We start from the raw sequence: 17,265 nt of genomic DNA on the forward strand, positions 1-17,265 counted from the left end.
AGAAAACACTAATAATTACTAATTCTCACTTGCTTATAATGAATAGGCACTATACATTTAATGTCTTACAAGTTTCATTTCATGTGACCATTACATAAAATTAATTAATATTAATTTATATTTATTAAATATTAACATTTATTCTTTGCAGCACAGGAGATTGAGCATAGGAATGTCCTACAACTGAGCTACATCATTGGCCCTTTTTATATATTATTTTGAGACAGTTTTGTTATATTACTGAGGCTGGCCTTGAACTTAGAATCCTCCTGCCTTAGCCTCCCAGTCACTGGGATTATAGGCATGCATCACTGCACCCAGCTATTATTCCTATTTTTAAATAAGGACACTGAAGTTTAGAATGCTAAAGTCAGACACATTTAGATTTCACAGCTAGTAAGTACTCATGCTGGGATTCAAACCTAAAGTTCAAAATTCAAATGACAGCCATTTTGAATTTATCATAAAGATTTCCAAACATACACAAAAGAGAATAATACAGGGAACCTCCAGGCCAGTACAAAAAATACTCTGCATTCTCCGACACTTGTCTTAGAGTCAAATACAAAGGGACAGTGATGAGGATCATGGCTTCAGAGTGAAGCTCTATCTGTGAATTGTTCATTTTGGGGCATGTTACTTAATATTTGGTATTAGCCCTCTTTCAAATAGGTAAAAATGGGGAAGAGTACCATCTCAGAGTGCTGTTGTGAGAACTAAATAAGAAAATGTTAGGCACTTAGCACAGTGCCTGGCTCATTTCTAAAAAAAACAGCCAATAAAGGTTAGTTGTTTTTTTTTAAATTTTTTTTAGTTGTAAACAGACACAATACTTTTATTTTTATGTGGTGCTGAGGATCAAACCCAGTGCCTGTACCTCACACATGCTAAGCAAGCACACTACCACTAAGCTACAACCCCAGCCCCATAGTTAGGTATTTTTAAATGTGTATGTGGATCTACTTGTGTGAACCAACAAATAAGGTTATCACATAAAATCATTTAATTTATTAGACAACTCAAAACTTATTTATCGATAGACATGAAAAATCATAAATACTTCTATTCTTTTTATTATTTTCTCCAACCTAGAATAAAAACATAGCTTTCTCCTAACCAAGTTATTCCTCCAGTCCCATTGCTTCAATATCTCACCCCTTGACAAACAGAGCACCATCCTGAAGGGACTTCAGCGATCTAGTATGAGGAACTTATATTCTCATGAAAAATGAAATGGATATTTATGAACCATTGTTTCATTTATAATGATGAGAAGCCAGTTCAACTTTGAGAATGTTATCTGAAAATGTGAAAATAAAATCTGTTCAATGTATTAACAATCTACTATGTACCAAGCATAACGAGAGGTCTGTACGTATCAGGGAACAAAACAGCATTCGGGCACTGTGCGTAACATCTCCTTAGTACAGGACTGAACCATTCAGTTTCCACCCTCCTTGATTTCAGCAGGTAAAGTGGACCAGAAACAGATACAAACAACCACAGGTTTAAAAAAAAAAGTCTGAAAGAAATATTTGACTTGTACAATAGCACTAATCACTCCATGTGGCCTCACCTGCACATGGTACACAATATATCAACTTTAAAAGTTACAAACTAAAATAATTCTACTCTGTAACTCCAAAACTGACTTGTACCCCAACATAGGACCCAAAAGAGGGATGGGGAAAAATAACAGAGAAAATGTATAATGGAAGAAGAGCAGAAGGTGAACATATCAGATTTCCTAAGAAGTAGAATAAAATCAAATTCTGCCAAGAAAGCCAGGGAATAACTCTGCTTTTACTTTGCTATTGGCTTCAGTTAGTATCTAATTTTGAAATAAGTCTAATGAAAGCAGATCTAATTCCCTCAAAGTTCTGCAGCTAGAAAATAGGAGATGAGAAATTTAGTTATCTTGTGAAAAAATTAGGTTTGGGTTAAAAGAAATTAAAACTAGGAATAAGCCTATTAAATCTGTATTACAAACCTCTAAAGGAAAATATAACACTAAATAAAAATATATCAAAGCAATATTATTCAGAATAGTACTAATGAGTATAAGAATATGTCTCCTTGCTCTTAATATACCAGACCAGGTCAAATCTAAGTCTACTCAGTATCAAATTTAGTTTGACAGGGGCACCAGTGGAATTGGAGGGTAACATACCTGTCATGAAATAGTATCAGATGGTTTAAGTTACATTATTAAATATTTGGAAAGGAAAATTAGTAAGAAAAAAAGTTGTTTCAATATTATATGTGAGTGTATATATAAAATACTAACCTTCATAAAACTGACCAGCAGTTAAGAATTTTCCAAACTTCTTCCACACTACTAGGGATCATCACACAATCTTAGTTTTGTACTTCAAAATGACATGCCTGAGCACAGCCTTCCACATAGATGAACTCATTTCTCTCCTTAATGGAACCACTATAGACTGTCTTAACATTATTTATCCTTCCCAAGGGTCACTAAAAAACCTTCTACTCTTCTCTGCATCTACCTTATTAGCATTTTTATCTTCAACACCAGTTCTTTCTCCCCATTATCCCAAAAAAGAGTGACTCTTAATTAATTGCCCTATATTGCCAAATGACAACACATAATGCTACTTTTTAAAAATTAGGATGGTTCAAGCTTCTGTAACCTGATTTCTATTGACCTTTTTCTCTCTATACATACATATGCACAACTCACCCCATTATCCAAAACAGAGAGCTGATCCCGTGCTGCAACACCTCCAATTATCAGAAGCTCCCTGAAATAAATATCAAATGATAATGTAGAAAGAACATTAAAGTCTGCTTTACACTGATTTGTACATGTTTCTTTTTGGTGGGAATAAGTCATTAAAAAAAGAATCTACCATAAAGTAAGTAACAGAGAGTAGTCTACTTATATGCTATGCCTTTCTTAAGAGTAAAGGGATTGCTACTGAGCGAGAAATTCCACGAGATCACTTAGCTTATGGCCTTCTTCCAATGGCAGAAAGAGCTCTGTGTCTGAATGCCCAACAGAAATAAGTCACCACCATGGGAAAGAAGTTCAAAACCATGCTAGAAACCAGAGCAGTAACTTTCCATGAAGATGAAGGGATAAAATTAATCTAACACTGAATGAAATGCTCCCTTTAAAAGTTAATTTTCACTCTAACATTGTTTGATTAACCACGAAAAATCAAATCCATTACTTACCAAATGTATGAAGTTTTATATGCAAACATTGTTACTGTATGTCAAAGTATATACTTATATACCTCACATGTATATTATATATATATATATATATATATATATATATATATATATATATATACACCTCTTTATTCTACTTTACTCTTCTTCCAAAACACTTCCAATCTAAAGATAACAGGCAGTTGAGTATAAAAGGAAAACTTACCTTAATTTAGGATTATCAACATATTTCTTAAACTGCTTGACATTATTCAAAGTTTGTTCAGCTAATTCACGAGAGGGTTCAACGATGAGAGCTTTTGGAGCATTGGGAAGAAACTTTGTTTGTGTCACCTGCGCATTACCTTAGGAGAATAAAAAGTATTAGAACACTTTTAAATCATGCCTAAAAATACCATTATTTGTAAAACATGAGGATGAGCATTCCAGCATCAAAATTTTTAATAAAAATTATCAAAAAGTATAGGTGAAAGTAAAACAAGATACGATAAGGCTAAAATTCCTAAAATGAAATAAGGCTTCTTTAAATTAAACCTACTTGCAATGATTGTAATTGATATGTCTGTGAAATGACTTATTTGTTTTGTGAAAAACTAGCTAGGGAATGTTCTTAATTTAAATAAATAAAACATATTACAATACAATGGGTAAAAGCATAAGCTTTGAAGCCAGATTGCTTGGATTTGAATTTAGTTCTACCACTTATTTGCCCTGGCACCTTGGGCAAGTTACTTCAAGTCCCTATTCCTCAGGCTCTTTGTCCGTAAAATGGAAAGACTTCTACATTATAGAGTTGTTGTGAAGATCAAATAGCCCATGTAAAGCACTTAACATTCTACCATGGCACAAGCCACACATGTTAGCTGTCATTTACCACCATGACTGAGATGCCCTAAATGCCTAAACTGAAACTAGGGTTTATGAATTAGGTTTTAAAATTGAATTTTACAGAGTAAATAGAAAAGAAAGAGTAAACAGAAAGAAAGGGATATGTGACTCACTATGAGAAACCCTACTTACTAGAGTTTTCACTAATGCCCCAATCTAGAAAATCTTACCCGCACAGATGCAATACCTGTGTGCTGTGATTTGACAACGTAACTATCTGGTGCCTTGGAAAGAGCAACAAAACCATCTTTTGGTGGAAACTTAAATTCTTCTTCACCAAAGTTAAATTTTAGTTCAGCATTCTAGCATTGAATAAAGGACAAAATTTTAAAAATTAACTTAATACAAAATAATGAATATCAAGCAGATTATAATTATACCAAAATTTTCCTAAATAATTACCTTCAAAACACAAGCAGGAAAGAGGGCTTGGTTTTTCATATGTGGTGGTACTTCAAATGCCAGACCAAGATCTTTCCCTTAAGAAAAAAAAATTAAAAAACAAGAAAACAAAAAATGTAACAATGAGAAAAGAACTTCCACATATTCACACCATCGAATCTACAAATGTGTCTGCATTAATGCTTCCCCCCTGGAACCCCTGGATAAATTGTGCTGCCTCAGGCCAACCTCTTCGCTTTTCTCCTTTACTCCTAAACTGTCCCTCCCCTACCCCTACATCAGACCACTGCCACTAGACATTCCTTAGCATACAAACATACTCCACATTAGAACACAAGCAACTCTCCCTCGAGCCCATTTCCACTTTACTTATCTTCCTTTTTCCTTCACTTTTTAGAAGTAAAACTTTTGGGTTTCCATTTTTTTTTTTTTTAGTATATCCACTTCCTTTTCTTCCATTTTCTATTGATCTGACTCCCAATCAGCTCAACCACTCCATCACCCATTTTCTTGCTCATCTAAAACAACTGTCAAGAGCATTGATGTGCCCCACCAAATCCAGCAGTTAATTCTCACTCCTCATATCTTTCTAGACAAGACCCCTGAGCAGCACTGGACCCAACCCTGACTGCTCCCTCCTCCTTAAAACACTTTCTTCACCTGGACCCTAAGACCTGGTTCCCTGGTTCTGCTCCTCCTGGTTTTCCTCTCCTCACTCTCTGCTGGATTCTCCTCAGTATGCATACTTCTAGCCACAGGAACCCAGGCCTTAGATCTCTTCTGTTCTTTATCTCCCCTTATTCCCTAGGTGATCTCAACCCACTCCTCATCCCCCAGTCTGTTTTCAACACAGAAGCAAGAATACTGTTAAACTAAAGAAAGATAATGCCATTCCTATGCCTAAAACCATAGTAAAGTTCTCACTCAAAATAAAAAGCAAAGTTTGTATTATAGCCTCCCTCACTATTCTACCACCTCCTGCAAGCTCAGACACATGGGTCTACTCACTCTTAGGTCCCTAGAGCACACTCCATCTCAAGGCCTTTCAGGTCTGCTTCCTCTACCTAAAATGCTCTTATAAGATTATCTGAAGAATGGCAGCTATTATAAATACAAACAACAAGTGTTGGCAAGGATGTGGGGAAAAAAGGCACACTTGTACATTGCGGGTGGAACTGCAAATTGGTGCAGCCAATATAAAAAGCAGCATGGAGAATCCTTAGAAAACTGGGAATAGAACCACTATTTGACCCAGCTATCCCACTCCTCAGTTTATACCCAAAGGACTTAAAAACAGCATACTACAGTGACACAGCCACGTCAATGTTTATAGTAGCACAATTCACAATAGCTAAACTGTGGAACCAACCTAGAGGCCCTATAGTAGATAAACAGATAAAGAAAATGTGGTATATATACCAATGGAATATTATTCAGCATTAAAAGAAATAAAATCATGGCATCTGCAGGTAATGGATGGAACTGGAGAGTATAATTCTAAGTGAAGTCAGCCAATCCCAAAAAACCAAATACCAAATGTTTTCTCTGATTTAAGGATGCTGATACATAATGTCATGGTGGTGGAAGGATGACATGAAGGATTAGATGAACTCTAGATAGGGCAAAGGGGAAAAGGGAAAAGGGAAGGGAGAGGAAGAGGTTATGAGCGTAGGAAAGATGGTGGAATGAGATGGACATCATTACCCTAAGTACGTGTATAAAGACACAAATGCTATGACTTTACTTTGTGTACAACCACAGATATGAAAAATTGTGCTCTATGTGTGTAATATGAATTGTAATGCATTCTGCTGTCATATATAACAAATTAAAACATAAACAATATGGGAAAAAAAGAAGAATGAAATTATGCATTTTCAAGAAAATGAAAAAAAAAGATTATCTGCAGAGCCCACCACCCAACTCTGGCTTCTACTTATGTCACATCATCAGCAAAACCTTCTCTGTCGACCCTGTAGAAAAGCACACATCTTCAGACTGCTACCACTGTCTACTTCTTTCCCCTATTTTATAGTGTCCCTCATAGAATTGTTACCACCTAACACTCACATCTTTGCCTCTACTCACTAACATGCAAGTTCTACTGACATAACCTTGTCTGTCTATTCCATTTTCTGCAGTTATCTCCAGTTCTTACCAGGGGTCCTGACACATAGCCTATGTTCAATAAATATTTGTTCAAATTAAAGACAGGGTGGAAGAGACAGAGAATTGAAATACAGGGTAAGAAGATTAAGGCAAAAAAAAAAAACCCTCACAATATTGAATTATACCTTTTTGCTAATAAAATCCACAGAGAGCTTACCATTTTTGGAGAATTTGACATGTCCTTTATCTATATCTAGGTAACATCCAATGGTGTCATGCATAGTGAATTCCTAGAAACCCAGAAAGTGAAGTGTTATTAATAGAAAGCAATATCTTAAATGACATTAAAAGTTCAAATATAGCTGCATCAAAAGCATGTTGGTGTTTCAAAATAACCTCTACATGGTATTAAAAATATCTATTAAAGAATTACACATATATAATGGCAGACTCACCTGACAGCCTTTTAAAATCAACATATTTAGGCTCACTAACATTAAGATCACCAGAACAACTATATTTAGAATCACCGTAACTAAAACTAAGAATCGGGAACAATATAAGAGCCAAAGCCAAAACCAGAATGGGTAAAAAGAGGAAATTATGTAATATATTTTGGAGGGGTTAATAAATGGCATGAAAGAAAAGTTATAATTACTACATATTTATCTAGTTTTATAATATATCTTCATTGAAATCCACATCTGAAATTTCTGTGGAAAATACATAGAAAATATACTTGAGTTTGAGAATAATTTCTATACCCTCAGTTATAACTAATCAAGCATGCAACAAAACTCACTAATGCTATGCTTAAATCAATAACAGCATAGCTTACTTACCTCTCCATAATTATCAAACTGTTTGTTATGGGATTTCTTTCCTGTTCCACCAAAGCCAAATCCAAACTTGTCTGTACCTAGATTTAAAAGTAGCTTAAGTATGTAGTAAGAGTAAGTAGGAAATTAAAAGCCCTGTTCAAGAAGTAATCTTATATCTTCATTTCAACAAACCACAGGAAATTCTTCACTCAAATTTCTGAATTTAGGGAACAACTGAAGCACTCTTAGCCTGTGGAGACCACTGGACATAACAGACATATGCACCACTCCATCCCACTTCGCTCTGGCCACTAAGAAATTCAGGCACAATTTTACAAGAATGTGGAGCATCTAAGCAGTACGTGTGGATGTATTCATGCATATTAACTTCACCCTGACTCCAATCATATTTTTAATCTTACTTCCCCTAATTTTGTACTGTTATATGAATTGCTTAGTTCAAATCTTTCTTGCAACAGAGTGAAGTACACATAAATTCTATTTCTAGGACTTTAAAATATAAACCTTTTATAGTTAAGTCTATTATTTTGTTTCCCCAAAATAATAAAATGTTAACAATCCATGAATAACTCAACCAATTCATTTACTTTAGGGACACTTACCTAGATCTAGGGAGGCCTGCATGGTAGACCACCCAACTCTGCACAACCCCTGGTCATGACAGGAGACTTCATAGTAATGTTTCCCTATAAGGGCAAAACTTTTTAGATTTATGTAAATCACATATATGACTCATTTACTACATAACAACAATGTGTATGTACCAAATGAAGAATTCAAAGTCATTTTTTACAATTAAAAATCTCAGATCCTTGATTTAAAGTAACTTTAGGGAAATTCATGCATTGATAGAGTTTCAAAGGGTTACACAAGTAAAAATGCCATTCGCATACCTTTCATTAATCCTTTAGTAGCTCTGCATCCGTGCCATTCCTTCACTTCTCTACTTTGACAACAAAGACCATCCGACCCAATTGCTGGATTTGAGAAAAAACTCATCAGTACAAGCTTTATAAATCATGCATTGTGAAATAAATATCTTAAGTTTGACTAATAATTCCTTCACTTGTATTACAATGTTCCAGAAAATTGAGACTTGTTGATTCCTGGGTGATAGCCAGGACTTTCCCTAAAACTAACTGCCCTTACTCATCACCCAGATATCTTTGGCTATGTTGAGGGCTAGATTCTACACTGTCATCTGTTACAAAGAGGAAAAGATTTCAGAGCAACACATCTAGAAAGGAATCAATAGGCCCTAACCTGACTTGCATCACCAGCAGATGTGTTTAGGCAACCATCCTCTACAGTCCTTTAAAGAAACTGGCACTCAAGCATAATGCAGTACCCATCCATCATTTCTAGCCCTGATTTTATGCTGACATTAAACCTGAGTGGTCACTATATTAAAAGATAACGGACCCAGAAATCATAGTGGGAAAGTAGGAAATAGCATATAAACATGTATGTTACGCTAAAATATCTAATAAAAGATAAGGTTCTATATTATATACCACAATTGGTCACTGTGATGTCCACATAGTAAATGCTTACTGAAGTCAAGCAAAAATTTAGTTTTTGTCTATACTAGAAAGAAAATATAGCTGCTACTCTGGTTCTTGTCAGCAACTCATATTTAGTACCTGAATGTAGAACAAATATATTTTTTGCTTCTTCATTTTTTTTTTTTTTTTTGTATTAGAGATTGAACTCAGGGCACTTAACCACTCACTGAGCCACAACCCCAAACCTTCTTATTTTTCTTTTTTAAATTTTGAGACAGGGCCTTGCTAAGTTTCTGAGGCTAGCTTTGAACTTGCAATCCTCCTGCCTCAGCCTCCCAAGCTGATGGGATTACAGGCATGCGCCACCATGCCCAGCTGCTGGAGAACAATTTTTTTAAGAAACCACTTCATCACATATCTTACTTCCCTTTTCAAAAGATTAAATTATTCAAAGTACAAATGCTTACTCATGATACGATAACGAGTTATACAAAACTCTGAACTTTTAAAAAAGTCCTCTAGCAATGATATATATCTCCTTAAAATTTTTATATTTAAAACTATTTTTTTAGTTGTCAATGGACCTTTATTTATTTTTATGTGATGCTGAGACTCGAACCCAGTGCCTCACACATGCTAGGCAAGTGCTCTACCACTGAGCCACAACCCCATCCCTTAAAATTCTTTATGTAACATACAGATAAAAAATTTCATATAAATGGTGTGTGATAAAAATTAGCAGTTTTTGGTTTTGGGGGTGGGCTGTTTTGGCATGATTCCTCATCATGTCCATCTTACATTTCTTGCATCCTGCTTTTCATGGTCATCAACAACAGATGAACACTCCCCAACTCGAGATTCTGACTCATTCTTTGTAATGGTTGCACAATAGTCCTAGGATATACACTAATGTTTGATAACTGCTCTCCTAGCAATAGCATTTACTTTGTTGACAGGTTTTCAGTTTTCTTCCCATTACAAATAGTGGTTCAACAAATAGCTTTATACAATTATGTTTGCATAACAGTACTTTTATTCTAATAAGAATAAAAAAATATATATCTTTAATTTTTGTAGGTAAGGCCATACTGCTTTCCAGACACAATAATTCATAGGTTAGTCATCCTTTTGAATTTTATTTCCATTTCTCTACTACCTGTACGTCTGATAATTTGAATATTTATTGAACATTTGAATGTTTTGCTTTGCTGTCTATTAATATCTTCTGCAGATTTCTTTTTTAACTTTTTATGGTTTTAGTTATGACAGTAGAATGTATTTTGACATATTATACATTTGTGAACTATAACTTCCCATTCTTTCGGTTGTATGGGATGTGGAGTTACACTGGTAGTGTATTCATGTTACGAACATAGGAAAGTAATGTCACATTCATTCTACTCTTTCCTATTCCCATTCCATCCATCCCCATTCCTTCCCTTTATTCACATTTTCTTTATCCATCCATCTGTTGAAGGGTACCTAGATTGGTTCCATAACTTAGCTATTGTGAATTGAGCTAGTACAAATATTGATGTGGCCGTGTCACTGATGTGCTGATTATAAGTCCTTTGGGTATAAACCAAGAAGTGGGATAACTGGGTCAAATGGTGGTTCCATTCCAAGTTTTCCGAGGAATCGCCATACTGCTTTCCAGAGTGGTGATACCAATTTGCATACCCACCAGCAATGTATGAGTGCACCTTTTCCCCCACATCCTTGCCAACATTGTTACTTAAATTCTTGATAATTACCATTCCGACTGGAGATGAAATCTCAGTGCTTAGTTTTAATTTGCATTCCTCTAATTGCTAGAGATGTTGAACATTTTTTCATATATTAATCGATTGACTGTATTTCTTCTTCTGTGTCTTTTCAGTTCCTTTGCCCACTTATTGATTGGGTTATTTATTGTTTTGGTGTGAAGTTTTTTGAGTTCTTTATATATCCTGCAAATTAATGCTCTACGTACAGGTGTCAAAGATTTTCTCCCATTCTATAGGCTCTCTCTTCACGTTCTTTTTTTTTTTTTTTTATTGTTTGGAACAAGTTTTTTTTTTTAATTTTTTTTTATTGGTTGTTCAAAACATTACAAAGCTCTTGACATATTTCATACATTAGATTCAAGTGGGTTATGAACTCCCATTTTTACCCCAATCTTCACGTTCTTAATTGTTTCCTTTACAGTGAAAAAGCTTTGTAGTTTGATACCACCCCATCTATTGATTCTTGATTTTATTTCTTGTACTTTAGGAGTCTTATTGAAGAATTCAGTTCCTCATGCGACATGATAAGAGATTTGGACTCACTTTTTCTTATAGTGTAGGTCTAATGTGTAGGTCCTTGATCCATTTTGAGTTGAGTTTTATGTAGCGTGAGAGATAGGGGTTTAATTTCATTTTGCTACACATGGATTTCCAGTTTTCCTAGCACCATTTGTTGAAGAGGCTATCTTTTCTCCAATGTATGTTTACGGCACCTTTGTCTAGTATGAGATACTGTATTTATGTGGGTTTGTCTCTACATTTTCTATTCTGAAGCACTGGTCTTCATGTCTGTTTTGGTGCCAATATCATGCCGTTTTTCTTACTGTAGCTCTGGTATTGTGATGCCTCCTGTTTCACTTTTCTTGCTGAGGATTGCTTTGGTTATTCTGGGCCTATTTTTCCAATTAATTTCATAACTGCTTTTTCTATGTCTATGAAGAACGTCACTGGAATTTTAATAGAAATTGCATTAAATCTGTAGAGTGCTTTTGGTAGTATGGACATTTTAACAATATTAAATCTGCCTACCCAAGAACATGGGAGATCCTTCCATCTTCTAAAGTCTTCTTCAATTTCCTTCTTGAGTGTTTTATAGTTTTCATTGTAGAGGTCTTTCACCTCTTTTGTTAGACAGATTCCCAAATATTTTATTCAGTTTCAGACTATTATGAATGGGATAGTTTTCCTAATTTCTCTTTCAGTTGATTCATTACTGATGTATAGGAATGTAATTGATTTATGGGTGTTAATTTTATATCCCTCTGCAGATTTTTCTTATTGCTTGTGTCTTACCAAAATTGATAAAACTTTATCTGCTAGCTACACAATGAACCTTTATTAATTTATAATGATTCCTCATCTTTCATCAACATTCCATGTATTCTGTATCTATTACTTGTCTACTACCTTTTTATGATATCTTCTTCACATTAAAAAAAAAAACAAAACTATACAACTACACCTATGTTTTCTTTTATAATTTCTGAGATTCCTATTTGGGTTAATAATGTTTCACCAGTAAATTATGTATGTGATTTTCTACACTTATATATGATTACACACACACACACACACAATTTAAATCTTAAACACATATAGAATTTATTTCTAATTCTGATATGAAACAGAAGTCAATTTTATCTTGTTCCAGATGGATCATCAATTGTGCCAGCAGGCTTCACTGAATAAATCCTTTTTTTTTCACTGAAATGAAACACTATTTTTTTCCTTGCATATTAACTGAGATTTATTTCCATTACATTCTGCTGTCTAGTCCTATTTCAGTATTATACTGCTTAATTGTAGTAACTGTTTTCCAATATCTGGTAAATTAGATCATTTATTAGACTTTTTCATAATTTTCTTAATAGTCTCACATATTTTTCAAAAGAAAGTTTCTGAATTACAGAGGAGCAGGTAAAATCTGTCTACTTACCAAAAGCAGATCCTCTGTCATATGGATTCATTTGCCATTTGTTGAGCACTAAACCAATTACAATAAGAAAAGTTACCCAGAAATATATGACATTAAAAATACTCTACAAAAAAAACAAAGCACATATGCTATATTTTACATGATATCTTAATTCCTCTAGATTCAATATGGTCACACACATTATTTAGAATATATATATAAAGCTAGAGCTTTTTTGTTGAAAATCAAAACATGTCAAAGATAGTAATCACTGGCTTATCTAGGATTAAATTCTTATTTTCTTACTTGATTAAGTGCACTTTTTATTAGGTGACTTTGATCTTTGTCCTCACTCCTACTTAGATGGTTGGTAAAATGAAATTTAGGTAAATAAGCATGCTGACTTCAATCATAATATCAATAACTGGCCTGTATTTCAGAGTCTAATAATTATACTTCTATTATTATTAAAGGAAAAGCAAGACCTTTATCTTAATTCAGTCATATTAAAAAGTCACACATTTTTGTTTTTTGGGGATTGAAATTTTCCTTTTCTAAAATATTTTAATAGTCTATGAATAAAGAATTATAATAGCTAAGGAGAACCTTATTTTCTAGTCCAACTTCCTGCCCAAGGTAGAAATCCTTTCTAGATCATTTCTGATCAAAAGATATCCATCATGGGGCTGGGGTTGTAGTTCGGTGGTAGAGTGCTTGCCTTGCATGCATGAGGCACTTGGTTTATACTCAGCACCACATAAAAATAAATAAAAATAAAGATATTGTGTCCATCAAGAGCTTAAAAAAAAAGATTTCCATCATTGGCTTAAATACTTGGACTAATGGAGAACTATCTTTCTGGAGGTTCTCTCCTCCACTGTTGGCTCAATCTAGGTATTGGGAAGTACTTAAGTTAAACAGAAATCATGCAGATTATTTTGAACTGGTCCTGGTCCTACTTTCTAGAATTATTTTCTCTGCAGATCTCCTCCACAAGTTGACAATTACCCTATCTCCTTTTGTACTTCTCCATATTTCTATATCTTTTTTATTTCTCAGAGGACATGATTTTTTTCAAAACATCACCATTCTAATTGTCCTGCTTTAGAAGAATTCTCTTTTATAATCATCTCAAATAAAAGATGACATACAGTTATGACAAATTCTGAAACTATTTTATAATAAACCAATAGTCTAAATAGTTATACCCATTTTCTATTTCACAATTCAATTATAAATGAATTCTATGAACTATATAACATTGTTATTTTCAAACAAGCAAAAAGAAAATGTGATATGCCCATTCACTCTACTTAAGCTTGCTATTTTGTCACAATCCTATTTTGTAATATGACACAAGTGACTTTGAAATATAAGTTTTGTTAAATTATAACAAAACCACAGATTAACTAAAATAAAACAGAGTTTAAAAAGTGTTTAACAAAAGCAACATAATGTAAAATAAAAGTAGGATTGTTCATGGCAGAGAAAGAATCATAAACTTAATAAAAGAACCAACTGAAACAGAACTGAAAAAAAATTGACTATAAAATTTATACTTTACATTTTAACTCTCTGGGTTCCTTCCTTCCAACCTCAAAAAAAAAAAAAAAAAAAAAAAAAAAAAAGCACACTTCTTTTCCCACCATCATGGGTTTCTACTCTATAAATTATCTGTAAAATCCTTCTTCAATATTTCCTTTGCAAAATGTTGTACCAATTTATCTTTAATATTAGACATAAAAAATTAAAAGGTTAAAAAAGACACAAAGATAACTAAGTGTAATTTCCAAACTTCCAGTGTTTTCACAAAGAAAACACTGTTCTTATTTTACAAGGGACAATATTTCACTACGTGGGTTCTAAATGGCACTTAGCATCCCTGTTTTCCAGGACACCAAATTCTAATATTACACTGCAGGTATTGGTAATAAAAAGGCATACCAAACCTCGAACTTCTAAATGTCAGAATGAGAATTAATGATTTACACAAAAGAAAACATCCATCTATAATAATTACCCGAAGCACCAGTTTTAATTGTTGTTTTTCCTTTTTTCCCTTCTTGTTGGTCTTTCAGAGTTTCATAAACTATCTGTATAACTGGAATACTGAAAGCCTATCAAAGAAACAAAATTTTTTTTAATTAGTGTCAGGTATTAATAAGTTAATTATCAATATGAATGACAAAGGTTATACATACACATTGAATAATTACATGCATTCCAGATTGCTGCTCTAATTTCATTTTCCCAAACCCAAAACACCAGTAAGATAACAGGGAGTTATTGAATGAACAAAGCAGAAGGCAGCTGATAACCCAAAACATAAACAGTAAGGCCCTTCAGAACAAACCTAAACTAAAAAGTATCATCTAGTCTGACAAATGGTTTCTCTAGACGAGGCCAACTGTAAATCATTTCTTTATCACTAAACCACTGCATTAAAATTCTGAAATGAGTGTAAAAACTAAAGATACCACAATTCCCAAGACAAGCTTAAATCTATATTCTTAAAGCCATACTCTTGTAGATGTTCAGTTTGTTGATAACAAAGACATTACTCAATGGAAAGCCATCAATTGCTTACAGTTTGAAAATGGTTGTTTGGGGGTTTGTTTAATATTTTTTCAGTTGCTGATGGACCTTTATTTTACTTATTTATCTGAGAATCAAACCCAGTGCATCACACATGCTAGGCAAGCAGTCTACCACTAAGCCACAATCCCAGCCTTGGAGGTGGTTGTTTTAGTAAATATTTCAAAATAACACTATGGTTCAAAGACACTTTAAAATTCAGCTCTTAATTAAATTGAAATGTTAATTTGAATGTATTACTTACACCAGTTTTTCCACTTCCTGTTTCTGCAGCCTGAATTGGGGGAAAAAATTGATTTACATAAAACTGTCAATTACATAGATGAAATTAAAATGAAACCATGTAGAACTCTTTAACACTTAACTAGCTGCCTTTATTTTCACAGTACTTCAAGATTACCCAGCCTTCCCCCAGACAACTTTAACTATTGCTAATTCAATTCCTTAAGAATCTGTTCTTTCTTTCCTTTGCATTGCCACCAATCCAACTGAAGCCTTCATTATTCTAATCTGATTATTATGACAATGTCCTAATAGTATCTAACCCCACAGAGCAATATTACAATCTGCGTCCAAAGCAGGCTTCTCAGAAACCTAATTCTGACAATGTACCACACCTATTTAACACACTTTCCACTTTCAAAAAATGTCCAAATTCTTTAACAAGACACTAGAGCAAAAGTCCAAAAAATTCAACCCACAATATTATTTCCTATTTTACCAAGCTACATCTCCCACCCAGGAATATGTATTTTATGCTCCCATCTACCTGAACTACTCCAGGATCACATCCCCCCTTCTCCCACCTACTGGTTTTCTTGGGAGTTTTTCTCTTCAATCTTCCCTTCCGCCAAACAGTCCCTTGTGATCCCTCAAGCCAAAGGACAAACTGACTTCCACTTGAACCCTGTAGTACTATGCATCTCCTAAGTATGTGTCCCACTCTCTCATATGACATTTACTTCTGCACGTCTTCCTACCCCTACTTGGTTTAAACTTTTCAAGAACCAAGATTGTATCTTTCTTCCCTTGTGCCCCCATAGCTTCTACTCAATACTTGGATGGCATATGTATCATAAGTGTTGGTAAATGAATAAAATTAATTTGGTAAAAATATCATTCTTAAGCCTACGGAATTCTTAAATCGGGCTACACAAACAATACAAATACACCCCTTTACAATCATATTTAAACATACCATAAGTACATCCCCTCCTCCTAGGATCAATGGGATGGATTCAGCTTGGATATCAGTTGGGAGGCTAAAAGAATAACAAGTGAAGAAATTTAGTTAAAAAAAAAGAAAATCACCTACCTAAGCTAACTAAATCATTTTATTGGTAAATGCTACCATTTTTTTCAGCTAGAATTATGCCCAAGTTAAAAAAGGAAACATAATTGAAAGAATCACCAGAAAAACCATGTGTCACTTTACAACTAGAATAAAAAAATATTTGATAAAGTCACTAAATGTTTAAATGATAAAACACTCTTGTTACCATGCATTTAGATTCTATGTACTTACAGCCAATCCATCTCTTCCACAGCTTGTGCAATCTCAGGCATAACACCCATCTCTGAAAATAAAAAGTAATTTTAAAATCCATACAACTAAACTTATCATAAATCATATTGCTCTTAAGATTCCTTTCACAGAACTGGGTAGACTTTAAAGCATGGCTCATTGATATCAGACCCACTAAGTATAGCAACTGCTGAGAAATGTCCAATGTCCAAGTTTTGGAGACACACTTGAGTTCAAATTCAAGCTTTTAGTTACTAGTAAGTGACCTTGAGCAAAGCCATAATCTGTTTTCTTCACAGAAAATGAGGCTTATATGACTTACCTTGTAGGTATGAATATAGGAAGATTAGTGATAATAATGTAATGCACCTGGCACATAGTACTCACAGTGCTGTTTACCTCCTAGAAGACTAGTGAAAAATCGGCCAGTTAGGGTTCTAAACCAGCATCTCAGTTGCTTCATTAAGTGATATGGCAGTTAGGTACCTTGCCTATTCCAGTACCATTTGAATACCCT

General features: G+C 34.0%; 1 protein-coding gene across 1 annotated transcript in view; it reads right to left on the bottom strand.

Annotated features, from left to right (window-relative positions):
* DDX1 (DEAD-box helicase 1) overlaps positions 1 to 17,265 on the bottom strand; it is a 32,548-nt gene that overhangs the window by 12,611 nt on the left and 2,672 nt on the right. The window contains exons 2-14 of the mRNA XM_081264344.1: positions 16,749 to 16,800; positions 16,422 to 16,485; positions 15,468 to 15,497; positions 14,649 to 14,745; positions 12,650 to 12,697; positions 8,336 to 8,419; positions 8,045 to 8,128; positions 7,443 to 7,519; positions 6,818 to 6,890; positions 4,492 to 4,568; positions 4,277 to 4,391; positions 3,407 to 3,545; positions 2,705 to 2,765 (exon numbers count right to left, since the gene is read on the bottom strand). Coding sequence (XP_081120470.1) covers positions 2,705 to 2,765; positions 3,407 to 3,545; positions 4,277 to 4,391; positions 4,492 to 4,568; positions 6,818 to 6,890; positions 7,443 to 7,519; positions 8,045 to 8,128; positions 8,336 to 8,419; positions 12,650 to 12,697; positions 14,649 to 14,745; positions 15,468 to 15,497; positions 16,422 to 16,485; positions 16,749 to 16,800 — 1,001 coding nt within the window. The remainder of the gene's footprint in view (positions 1 to 2,704; positions 2,766 to 3,406; positions 3,546 to 4,276; positions 4,392 to 4,491; positions 4,569 to 6,817; positions 6,891 to 7,442; positions 7,520 to 8,044; positions 8,129 to 8,335; positions 8,420 to 12,649; positions 12,698 to 14,648; positions 14,746 to 15,467; positions 15,498 to 16,421; positions 16,486 to 16,748; positions 16,801 to 17,265) is intronic.

This window comes from Spermophilus citellus (genome assembly GCF_964194105.1).
Source record: "Spermophilus citellus genome assembly, chromosome: 13".
NCBI lineage: Eukaryota > Metazoa > Chordata > Mammalia > Rodentia > Sciuridae > Spermophilus > Spermophilus citellus.